The following is a 13,180-nucleotide window of genomic DNA, read 5'->3' on the forward strand; positions in this document are numbered from 1 at the left end:
CACTGTTCATAACTCTGGGTCTCAGGCACACTGTCCGGTGCAGACCCTGTGTCTGAAACCCTTCTTGGGTAGTGGAACCCCATACTCTGGCTGCCTTAGACCCTGAAACTAGTACCTCAGCCCTTCTGATCCCTCAGTTGTTTAGATATTTCTCCAGAGTTTACTTGGCTGTGGGAGCTCTGGTTTTTAGTTAAATCCTTCAGGATAATGTGACTGGAAAGCGAGGAATATGCAGTAAGCTTAGCAAAGAAACTTCTTAATCACAGGCTTGGTCTACACTAGGCATTTAAACCGATTTTAGCAGTGTTAAACCGATTTAACGCTGTACCCGTCCACACTACGAGGCCCTTTATATCGATATAAAGGGTTCTTTATAAATATGGTTTCTGTACTCCTCCCGATCGAGGAAGTAGCTGCAGAAATCCACCGGTATCTTACATATCGGATCTAGGCTAGCTCGTGCGCACCGACCCAGATCAACATGTAGATTTGGCCTATGGGCGGAATCCCAACAGTTGCACCACGTGATACACGCTCTGCAGCGTCTGATACTCTCGAATGCTCAGTGCCAAAGTAAACGGAAAGAGACCCACAAATTTTGATTTTCATTTCTGTTTGCCCAGCGTGGAGCCTGATCAGCACGGGTGGCGATCAGTCCCAATCCAAAAAAGCTCCAGCATGGACCATACGGGACATACTGGATTGATCGCTGTATGGGAGACAAATCTGTTCTACAGAGCTTCGTTACAGAAGCGACGAAATGCAAAAGCGTTTGAAAAAAAACTTCAGACTACACAGTGCTGCGTAACAAGCGTAACGGAAAGCACAGATACTCAAATGGACGCTCCATGGATGGAGGGCTGGTATGAGGACTCCAGCTATCCCACAGTCCACAGCAGTCTCCCGAAAACTCATTTGCATTCTTGGCTGAGCTCCAGTGCCTGTAAGTTTCAAACACAATGTCCGAGTCGGTTCAGGCTAGAGCTCGTCAATTGCCTCCTCCCCCACACGTGAAAGAAAAGGGAAAGAAGTCGTTTCTTGACTTTTTTCAGTGTCACCCTATGTCATACTGAATGCTGGTGGTAGACGTGATGTTGCAGCCAGTGAAGAGCAAGTTCCACTCCTCTCCCCTCCCTGGTTGCAGATGTACAATAATGACTGCTGTCTGTCCACCATCAGCACACGGATTGGCTCTCTTGGGTGGCCTCATGCTGGACTAGGGGCGCTCTGGTAAAATATAGGATGACCTCCCGGTCAATTCACAAGTAGATGCTACAGTGAACAAGCTGGTGACCGTCTTCATCAGTAGCAACGCGGGTGAGGTTCCATCAGCCCCTACTTCCTTCCTGTGTAAAAGAAAGATTCTGTCCTGCTCTTGGACTGTCCATAGCACCAAGGGAGCCTGTCTCCCCATTTTAATAATCTTTCAACTAACAAGGTCATGTGTCTTATCCTCTGCATTCTTCATAAACTTTCATGACAACAAACTGAGGGACCTGGCACGGTAGTCCCAGGAAGGTTGGGGAGGAAGGGAAGCAACGGGTGGTTGTGCACGGGAAGCACCCCCCATGAATAGCAGTATCGCTCTGCGCATCATTTTCTCAGGTATCTGTACACAGAGCACCTGTGCTACTCTTGATAACCTGGTTCTCGAAAGTACACATTGGCCCATATTCTAGCAGGACTGACTATTTTAGAAACCATTAAAAGGAGAGGATTGACTCGGTTGAGTCATTCCCAGTTTTGCGTATTTGCTGCCCCCAGCCATTCTCAGCGCAGGGGCACCTTTCATGATAAGCATGAAGAACAGTCACAGTAAAGCCGACAAGCATAATCGTCATCATCATTCGCCTATTACGATGCAGACTCAGACGGTTTTACAGAAACGACTCCATAATCCGTCATCTTGCATCGATGCAAAGACAAATAGAATGCTGCTGTGAGGTTATTGTAGCGCGCATAGGCTAGTAATCGTGCTTCTGTCGCGGCATCCGAGTTACATCATGGGTGACTCTGTAAAAAAAAAAAAAAAGAAGAAAAAAAAAAAAGAAAACAAAAAAAGAAAAAGGACTGAAACGTTCATCGGATTGCGGTACTATCGTGTTGCCATAGGTCAATCCGGTAAAAGGCGCGAAATGATTAGTCTGCCGTTGCTTTCCTGAGGAAGGAATGACTGACAACATTTACGCAGAACCACCCGCGACAATGATTTTTGCCCCATCAGCCACTGGGCTCTCAACCCAAAATTCTAAGGGGCGGGGGAGACTGCGGGAACTATGGGATAGCTACAGAATAGCTACCCACAGTGCAACGCTCCGGACCATGGAGGCACACCACAGAATTAATGTGCTTAGTGTGGCCACGTGCGCTCGACTTTATACAACCTGTTTTATAAAACCGGTTTATGTAAAATCGGAATAATCCCGTAGTGTAGATGTACCCATAGTCACTTTACTCTTAATGAAGTGCACTAGAGAATCACAAATCTTTGAAAAACACCAATCCTGCATGCAGCTCCCGAAGTCTGATCTTACCTCATCTGTGCGTGCTGGCTTTCGTCAATGTTCTTAGGCTAGGCAGCGCTTCTTGCCTTCTCTCTCTTAAAACTGGTTTTGCATGTGGAAATTCCTCAGATTTGTGGTCTGACCTTGCTTAGAGAAGCACCCACCTCTTAAACAGTCTTTTAAACAGCTGAGGCTGGGGGGGAGTTAAAGGTTCCAGTCTTCCCTCACTCCCCCCGGTCAGGCTTGTTGAGTGTCTTTTAATGTCAGTGGCCTTATTGTTCCAGTAGGGGACAATCAGTTAACAATGTTAACTTTCTCATTGTTAATCCTCTTTGAAGTGTTCCACACCCCCAACATGAGCAAGAAAGTGTCTAGAATAGACTGGCCTTGTCAGAACTAGGCTGTTTTTCAACACCAACAGGATCTCTCAAGCCAACTTAGGGGTTGCAATACAAAGTGAAGGTCACAATGAAGGTTACTATCAAAAGCGGTGTTCACGTTGCATAATTTGAGAGAGACATATGCCTAGTCTGTCACAAAAATGGTCTAAGGTGCATGGTTAAATAGCTGTGGGCTGTTTCCCATGAAAGGTTATGCTCAAATAATTTGTTTTAGTTTTTAAGGTGCCACAAGTACTCCTGTTCTTCTTTTAGCTGATTTCAGGTTTCTGAAATGTGTTAATTATCTGTGAGTGTATGCTCATGACTTTCAGGCACTCCCTGTATACGAGAAGTCAGAGAAGGCACTATTGATGAGATTCTTGTTTTGGCTACGCTGGTGTAAATGAGAGCAACTCCATTTAAGTTATTTACCCTCAGGGTAAATCAGGCTTAGAGAAGTATCAGGCCCTTCATTTTGTAAGTCATCTTTTTAGGACTTAAAATCTTTCCCAGTGTCTTATTCCTACAGAGTATAATAATCTTTTTGCCCTAATAAGACGACTCTTCAGCTAGCACTAGTCTACTCTGAGTGTTTACAAACATTACAGCTTTCTTGTGGCATGAAGATTTACTCCTAAAACTGACTTTTTGAAAAAGTAAAACACTTAACTACCATAATTGTTTCTTACACAAGTGAACACTAAGAGTTGCTTTTTAAGACTGCAAGACTACTGTATAAAACACAGGCTCTTGAAGTTAAATCTTTAACTTTTAAAAGTGATAGTTATGCGATGAGAATACTTGAGCTTTTAAACCAGAGCAGGACCTTTGGGAGTAAGGAGGATGGAAAGACTAGTTCTACTTTTTAGTAAATATCTGTTAAGTATGTTAGTGTTCAGTGCCAGCATGTGTGGGTAAGCCAGTGTTTTCATAAGTTATTGATTTAATGTTGGTGAAAGCTGCACCATTGTGAAAAAATTACTGAGTTTGTGCAGATGTTTTATTGTGATAAATCTATTATCCAGCTATTAGAAGATAAATGACTGATCTTTCCCAGTTTCCATGCCTCCAGAAAATTGAAATAAGAAGGGGAATATCATTTGGGCTGTATGATTAGGGCAGGTGGGATGGCCATTAATTCTGAGAGAGAGAAATCTTGGCAGGCATAGGCCATTGCAACATATTATCAATCAAACCTTGATGCATTTCTTGTGATGACCCAGCACTCTAAGGTTTTTGCAGCGTTAATTAGAATTCATGACAAAATAGATGCAAGGAAACGTTTTGTACCCTTCATAATTTTATAGAAAATTTATTGTTATTAGAGGAACCATTTGCTTAGTGTGATTTTTTTCATTACCAGCTTGTCAACTAGCATAGATAATCTGGAGAAAATATGAACTCCATAGATTGGGTGTCACTTTTGTTGATGGTTCATGTAGTTTACCTTGGAGTGCAGCTAATGGCTGAAGTTCATAGCAACAGCACAGAAAAACGTGGCAACCAGTGAAAGACAAATGAACCATGTTTATTGCTTTAATATAAAAAATACATAAATGGCAAGCTGCATTTGAATTTGACGAGCTCATTGCTAGTTTTGTTGGAGTGATTTATTTTTTCTCCTTATACATAAAAGCTGCTATTGACACAGTGAGATGGAAATTAACTGACTGATTTTTGGAAACCAATATTTTTTGGTTTTAAATTCTGAGTGGATCATTTTGTTTTAATTCTAAATGTTTTTATAGAATATTGATGCTTTAATAAACTAAGATTATCAGCTGTGCCTCTGATGTTTAGCTATACGGGAGGGTCATACTTTAGGGGAAATGGGTAGAGCTAACTAGAGAATGGTCCTTTTATTAGGGAAAAGGTTAGAAAATTTGGGTATTCTTTTTTCTCTTGCGGTCTCTAAACTTTGTGTTCTAAATCCTCTATTTTTGTCTCTTGTACTAAAACCTTGGTTTTGGAAAATGGAGAGAATAAAAAAAATCAAGTTAATCTAATATTTTCTTAAGTAGTAGTATGCACATTACAGTAAGTGCTGTGCAGACCAACTCAAATAATTGGTTCACGAACTGTAAATATGACAAAATATCTGCTGACCTCAGCACATTCTTTGCATTTAATGGTACACAATAAAGTTCTTACAGTGCTTTGCTTTTTAAAAAAAAACAACAACCCCGAAGTCCTGTGCTCTGTTATGGAGTACCAGGAACATGAATGACTGGAGTATGACATATATGAAAGAAAATGTACAATCAAATGAAGTAAAAGTCTTAAATGAATCCACATGTCCCATAGAATCTCTATGGATAGTAATTCCATGCTCTAATAAGAATATAACAGTAGGGATCTATTATCGACCACCTGACCAGGACAGGGATAGTGACAATGAAATGCTATCAAAATAAAGAACTCTATAATAGTGGGGGATTTCGATTATCCCCATATTGACTGGGTACATGTCACTTCAGGACGAAATGCAGAGACAAAATTTCTCAATACTTTAAATAACTGCTTTTTGGAGCAGTTGGTACAGGAACCCACAAGGGGAGAGGCAATTCTCGATTTAGTCCTGAGTGGAGTGCAGGATCTTGTCCAAGAGGTAACTCTAACAGGACCGCTTGGAAATAGTGACCATAATATAAAAACATTTAACAGTTAAGGGGAACTATGCAAAAATGAGGTTTAGTTAAACAGAAATTAAAAGGTACAATGACTAGAGTGAAATCCCTGCAAACTGCATGGACACTTTTCAAAGACACCATAGAGGCTCAACTTAAATGTATACCCCAAATTAAAAAAACGCAGTAAAAGAACTAAAGAAGAGCCACCATGGCTTAACAACCATGTAAAAGAAGCAGTGAGAGATAAAAAGGCATCTTTTGAAAAGTGAAAGTCAAATCCTAGTGAGATAAATAAAAAGGAGCATAAACACTGCCAAATTAAGTGTAAACATGTAATAAGAAATGCCAGAAAGGAGTTTGAAGACCAACTAGCCAAAAACTCAAACAGCAATAAAATGTCCGGAGGCTCAACTGGTTGTACTTAAACAATTGAGATACAAAAGCAGAGCCGCCCCGGGGGGGGCAGGGGCAAGAGGGGCAATTTGCCCTGGGCCCTGCAGGGGCCCCCAGAAGAGTTTTTCGGGGCCCCTGGAGCAGGGTCCTTCTCTCACTCCGGGGGCCCCGGAAAACTCTCGCGGGTTCCGGATCCCCAGAGCTTCTTCCGTTCCCGGTCTTTGCTGGCGGGGGTCCTTCTGCTCCAGGGCGGAAGGACCCCCCCGCCAGCGAATTACCGCCAAAGTGGGACCCGCCGCCAAAGTGGGACCCGCCGCCGAAGTGCAGCCCGGTCTTCGGCGGTAATTCGGCGGTGGGGGGGCCCTTCTGTTCCGGGACCCTCCGCCAAAGTGCCCCAAAGACCCGCGGCTGGGGCTCTCTGCCACCGAACTACTGCCGAAGTGGGACCCGTCACCGAAGTGCCCTAAAGACACTTGGCTGCACTTCGGTGACGGGTCCCGCTTCGGCAGTAGTTCGGTGGCGGAGAGTCCCAGCCGCAGGTCTTTGGGGCACTTTGGTGGCGGGTCCCCAAACGGAAGGACCTCCTCCCCCACCGCCGAATTACTGCCGAAGCGGGGCCCCCCACTGCCAAAGACCCCAGGCCCCTGGAATCCTCTGGGCAGCCCTGTACAAAAGGAGCTTAAAGACGATAAAGTCATTGCATAGAAACAAAATGAATTCTTTGCTTCAACCTTAATGGCTGAGGATGTTAGGGAGATTACCAAACCTGAGCTGTCCTTTGTAGGTGACAAATCTGAGGAATTATCACAGATTGAAGTGTCACTAGAGGTGGTTCTGGAATTAATTGATAAACTCAACAGTAACAAGTCACCAGGACTAGATGGCATTCACCCAAGAGTTCTGAAAGAACTCAAATGTGAAATTGCGGAACTATTGATCAAGGTTTGTAACCTGTCCTTTAAATCGGCTCCTGTACTCAATGACTAGAAGATAGCTAATGTAACGCCAATATTTAAAAAGGGCTCTAGAGGTGATCCCAGCTATTACAGACTGGTAAGTCTAATTTCAGTACCAGGCAAATTCGTTGAAACAATAGTAAAGAATAAAATTGTCAGACACAGAGAAAAATGTAAATTGTTGGGCAAAAGTCAATATGGTTTCTGTAAAGGGAAATCATGTCTTACTAATCTATTAGAGTTCTTTGAAGGGGTCAACAAACATGTGGACAAGGGGGATCCAGTGGACTTAGTGTATGTAGGTTTCCAGAAAGCCTTTGACAAGGTCCTCACCAAAGGCTCTTACGTAAATTAAGTTGTCATGGGATATGAGGGAAGATCCTTTCATGGACTGAGAGCTAGTTAAAAGACGGGAAACAAAAGGGTAGGAATAAATGGTAAATTTTCAGATTGGAAAGGGGTAACTAGTGGTGTTCCCCAAGGTCAGTCCTAGGACCAATCGTATTCAACTTATTCATAAATGATCTTGTGGAAGGGGTAAAAAATGAGGTGGCAAAGTTTGCAAATGATACTAAACTGCTCAAGATAGTTATGACCAAAGCAAACTGTGAAGAACTTCGGAAAGATCTCACAAAACTAAGTGATTGGGCAACAAAATGGCAAATGAAATTTAATATGGATAAATGTAAAGTAATGCACATTGCAAAAAATAACCCCAACTATACATTGTGGCAGAGCTCTGACCTTGTCCCTGTGGGTTCCCTCGCTTCCAGGCGGTTTATGCTAGCTTCAGAGGCTCACTGCAACCCTCCACGTAGCCCTTCTCTCTCTAGGGCCAGGGATACAGTCTACTGAGCCCTTTTCATCATAAGCCAGCAAGGAGGTTCGTGAGAGAACTCCCACAGTCTCTGTTGCTCCTACAGCCTCATACCCAAACAGTTTAGCCTCCTGTCCCGACAGGGGCCTGTCTTCCCTTCCCAGGAGGTGTTCCTGTAGTGGTGGGTTGGGGGGAACGCGGGCCGCCCTCTACTCCGGGTTCTGGCCCAGGGACCCTAATGGTAGCAGATGTTGGCAGCCAACCTTTCACTGCCAGAGTTGCTATATTTCTCTGGGCCAGTTCCCCACAGCTCTCCTGCTTCTCCCTTCTTCACCCTTACCTTAGGGCTCCCTTACCAATGACTTGAGGGTGTCTTCATTAACCAGCCGTTCAGCTGCACCTCCTCTCTCTTGACTCTCCTCAGCCTGACTGGAGTGAGCCCTTTTATAGTATCAACAAGGGCCTTAATTAGTCAGGTGGTCACATAAGCTTAATGGCCTCACCTGACTCTTTGAAGGTTAATTGGAGTCAGGTGTTCTCATTAGCCTGGAGCAGCCCCTGCTCTGGTCAGTCAGGGAACAGAGAACTGTTAATCCAGTGGCCAGTATATCTGCCTTCTACTACTTTTATTTGTTTTAAACCTGCTGCCCATTAATTTCATTTGGTGGCCCCTAGTTCTTACATTATGGGAACAAGTAAATAACTTTTCCTCATTCACTTTTTCCACACCACTCATGATTTTATATACTCTCTATCATATGCCCTCTTAGTCTCCTCTTTTCCAAGCTGAAAAGTCCTAGCCTCTAATCTCTCCTCATATGGGACCTGTTCCAAACCCCTAATAATTTTAGTTGCCCTTTTCTAAACCTGTTCTAATGCCAGTATATCTTTTTTGAGATGAGGAGGCCACATCTATACACAGTATTCAAGATGTGGGCACATCATGGATTTATATACAGGCAGTAAGATATTCTCAGTCTTATTCTCTATCCCTTTTTTAATGATCCTTAAAAACATCCTGTTTGCTTTTTTGACTGCCGCTGCACACTGTGTGGACGTCTTCAGAGAACTATCCACGATGACTCCAAGATCTCTTTCTTGATTTGTTGTAGCTAAATTAGTCCCCATAATTTTGGTATAGTCGCACAGTTAAGTGGCTGACATATATCCAGATAGATGTAGATATGTTCCATGCATTTAAAATAAGAGTGATAAATGTTCTAATTTAATTTTCTTTGCATCTAATAGAACAAAAATGCATATTTAAAAAAAGGTAAAATTCCTATGCCCATTATATTAGATCCTACAAAAGGCCCTGAGTGCATTAAAACCAGGGCCTCCCAGGGGCGAGGGGGGCAAGTTGGGCAATTTGTCCCAGGCCCCAAGCCTCGCAGGGGCTCTGTGAGCCGCTCTGGGTTTTCGGCAGCACTTCGGTGGTGGGTCCTTCCCTCGCTCCAGGTCTTCGGTGGCAGGTCCTTCAGTGCAGCGGAAGACTCGGAGCAAGTGAAGGATCCGCCGCTGAAGTGCTGCCAAAGCCTCGGAGCACTGCCTGGTGAGTGCAAGCGCCGCAAGCTGTAGGGGGGGCCACGATTGGTGGCACTTAGGCTGCTCTACCGCCGCTGCTTCATTCTTTGGCAGCAATTCAGTGGCGGGTCCTTCCTGCTGCTGAATTGCCATCGAAGACCTAGCCTTGCCCCAGGTCCCCTAAATCCTCTGGGCGGCCCTGATTAAAGCTGCTATGAATCTAGTGCAGAGTGGATGTACAGATGGACCACTGAGTCTGTAGTTGTGCAGGTAAAGTGGCCAGCAACTCCTGAGTTCTCAGAACACATCACCTTTCAGTAAAGTGCAAAGGAGTTGATGGGTGATCAACCTTTCTGCAAATCCAGCTGCTTATTTTGAGCCCAAATGTGAATTTAGGAACTTCACTTCAGGTACCATTCTTAACATTTTTGGTCAACATTTTAAAGAAACCTCTCTGTATTTAAACTACATCTAAATCTACAATAGTTTGTTGCCATCTCAGTTTTCAAACTACGTGTAATATTTGAATATGCTGAGGTACATCCTAGTAGTTTCAATACCAGTATAACACAAGGTTATTAACTAGTTCTAACCATCAAATAAATAGAAATGCATTTAATTACATGAATAATTACCTAAGTTGTCTATTACATCTATGCAATAATAAAGATTAATATAACAAAACTAAAAATCCTGAAAACACAAAATTACCTTTCTTTATCTGATATAATAATGTTTTATTTTCTGTTGCAAGTATAATGCATTTTTATTTAGTTCTTGCAAATAAGAAATTCATTGTTCTCTGGAATGCATTACGTATCCAGTAGGTACCAGCACATGAGCAGGGTTTGGGACAATAAATGCAACTTCATGGTTAGACTTATTAGTAATTCATAAAATTTCCACAGGACTTGAAACTTCTTTAGCGTAATATCAAGATTACATTTTGAGATGTTTTCTTTCAGTTGTAGTGTTGGGTGCATACTAATTGCCCAAATGTAGAGGAAAAAATGTAGCATATGAATATCATTGTATTTATTTCTCAAGAAGTGCCATTTCAGTAAACTATATTTCTATTTAATTGCTTACTTTAAGTCATTGGGTAAATTTTAGAAGATGAAATGCAAATCCCCAGTGCTCAGATAGAATGACATTGTTTGCTGCTAGAAAGCTGGATTGCAGGCATGCTAACCTCATACATATCATTTGCTTCATATAGAAGTTTTATCATGTTAGATGTTTTGCTTAACATGTTCTTTGACACAAAGCAAATCTTACTTAAAACAATTAGGAAAGGAAGAATAGTAATTCTTGACACATTGACAAGTGCTTCTGCTGTGTGTAACTGATTTCCTGGAGGCAACTTAAGTATGGTGTTTGCTGTTCTGTTTTTTATAGCTTTCTGTAGCAGAGTAGTAGACTAGAGGAGTCCAAAGTCCCAAACTAAAGTTACTACAAATTTATTTGATTAGGAGCTTAGAATTCCTTTGTTTAAAATTTCAAAAATTGTGTTATGGAAAACATATGTTGGTTGTCTTTTGAAGCTTGATGTCTTTCATAAAGTGACTTGCTGCCATTATTTCAAGGTCTCTAGAATCTGTTCGTTGCATTTTTTCATGAAAGCAAAATTACTTTCATAACCAAGAAAAGAGGAAAAATTATATGGGAAGGACATTTTTTATTGTGTACATCCTGAAAATATTCATACTATGTTCCAAAAAATATACTGACTATGCTGGTGGCATAAACATTCAACTTGTGCACCTTTGAAATTGGAAGGGGGGGGGGGGCGCAAATAACTTGTAGAAAAGTCTGGATGGATTCTGAGAAAATCCTCTGAGAAAATTGCTGAAAATATCTAACACACTTGAAAGGCTTAAATTTGCTCTTTAGAAGTAATTTTATGAACCCCAGGGATTCTGGCAGTGATTGTTTCAGTCAAGAGAGGTTGTTTGTTCCATTATGTCAGAAATCACCCCACTTCCTCCTCCAGTTTGATCATGGAATGTTAATAAGTGCACAACACTATTTTGTACTTGTGCTTACCGTTAACTTGCAGATGTGAAGTAAGTCTTGCATCTGATAAAATCTTTGTGAAACCATAAATTACCACCCCTTCCCCCTGAAAAAACTCAGAACAAACAACTGGTTTTGCGTGCACTTTATCTTCAGTGCTAGGGTTGAGATTAAATATGTAATAGAAGGTTTGTCTGTTTCCTTTGACAAAAGGACATATTCTGCCAAATATACTGATTAATGCAATTATTGAAATCCATTTTAAAATAAGGCTCCACTTGTGTGAGTAGAGGAGTCGTCTCTTTTTCTGGCTACTATCTTTTTGCATAAAGGGCATGCTTTAAAGTACTGAATTGTCAATATTAGTTCTAAGTACTCACATATGGATCATCTGTAGAGAGAATCACTGACTTGTTTTTACAATTTTGTTTTCTAGCTGGTAGCTGGGAGTGTGGTTATGGCATTTGAAGAAGTGTGCCCGGATAGAATAGATCTGATTCATAAGAACTATCGAAAGCTGTGTAATTTGTTGGTTGATGTGGAGGAGTGGGGACAAGTTGTTATTATCCACATGCTAACTCGATATTCACGTACACAATTTGTGAGTCCTTGGAAGGAGGTAAGTTTTTGTCTCTTTTTTTGTTCTCAACAGCTTGACAACAGAAATACTTCAGATTGTGTTGCCGTTCGTGAAAATGCGTAGTTTCATCTTCATGAAGTGAATACTAGTTCTTTTAATAATATATTTAAAATATATATTTTAAATCTTCAGTTAATATTTTATTTTCTTTTTTGGGGGGAGGGGGAGGGTAGCATGAGAAATCTTCTAAGCTGTAACCACGTGCCTTCCTTCTGTGCTCAGGGTGTTGCTGAGTGGGGGGTGGGTGTTCCCAATAGTTTAACGCTCTCCTGACAGCTGTGGGACTCTGATTGTAATAGCTCCACTCTCTACACTTTATGGAAATGTTGATATTAAGAGTTAGAAAACCAGTTTTTCAAAATCTATGTTAGGAGCTGCGTTGTTTAGCTTTCATTGCCTGTCATAGCTTTCATTACTGAAGGGTTCTTCCCTTATCTTGTGCAGAGTCCTCTTAACCTTTTCAAACTGTATTTGTGTAGATGTCAGTGCAGTGAACAATATCAACATTTTGACACAGTATATACTATGCTGATGGGTTATGTACATACCTTTGTTTTGAAATAAGACAGATGTTAGTTAAGCGCAATAATTTTAGATATCTAAAACTCTTTATGCAAATGTAAACCTGGAGTGCCATTAGTATGCTGTATTTTTTTCTTGCTGTAATACTGGTAACTGTCTACTTTTGTCCTTATGTTAATAAAAGGAGGTGTCCATATTTCACTATTTTAAAAACAAATTAATGTACTCCAGCAATTAGTGATGCATATAACACCCATTTCAATTGGACTTTACTTCTGAAGAATAATTAAATAAAATTAAGTACTTTTCAAAAGAACATCAAAAAACATTTTTTTAAAATAAGAGCTGTTCAGCAGTAGTAATACTGTAGTAGTTTATTGTATGAAATCATTGAGTTACAGAACTTTAAACAACATTTCACTGTATGTGTTTTTATAACTTTGAGTTAATTTCATACTTTGTTTATAGTGTTGGTTTTGAGATTGGTGGAGTACAGTTAGGTACTTGTTGTCAGTTACTTTCATCTTCTACATTGTCACTGTGAAAGTACCCAGTGGGCGTAGTAAATTATGTATTTTCATAGTAATAAAGTAGAAGATGAAAGTACCTGACAAAAGTATCTCAAAACCAGTGCTATAAAATAATATGAAATTAACTCAAATTTATAAAGATATACAGGTGTTTATACAGAGGTGTCCCGATATAGATAGACCACCTTGCCACCTATATTACCTATGCTATATTTTCTACTATATTTGTCTAGATCTAAATGTTTCTACCAGAGTTCTGCTAATACAC

General features: G+C 41.1%; 1 protein-coding gene across 2 annotated transcripts in view; it reads left to right on the top strand.

The window, feature by feature from the left end:
• Positions 1–13,180, top strand: part of AP3B1 (adaptor related protein complex 3 subunit beta 1) — a 275,539-nt gene that overhangs the window by 77,810 nt on the left and 184,549 nt on the right. For both annotated transcript variants that reach the window (XM_075066996.1, XM_075066997.1), the window contains exon 7: positions 11,657–11,839. In XM_075066996.1, the coding sequence (XP_074923097.1) occupies positions 11,657–11,839 (183 nt within the window). The remainder of the gene's footprint in view (positions 1–11,656; positions 11,840–13,180) is intronic.

This window comes from Chelonoidis abingdonii, chromosome 6, assembly GCF_003597395.2.
Source record: "Chelonoidis abingdonii isolate Lonesome George chromosome 6, CheloAbing_2.0, whole genome shotgun sequence".
Taxonomy (NCBI): Eukaryota; Metazoa; Chordata; order Testudines; family Testudinidae; genus Chelonoidis; species Chelonoidis abingdonii.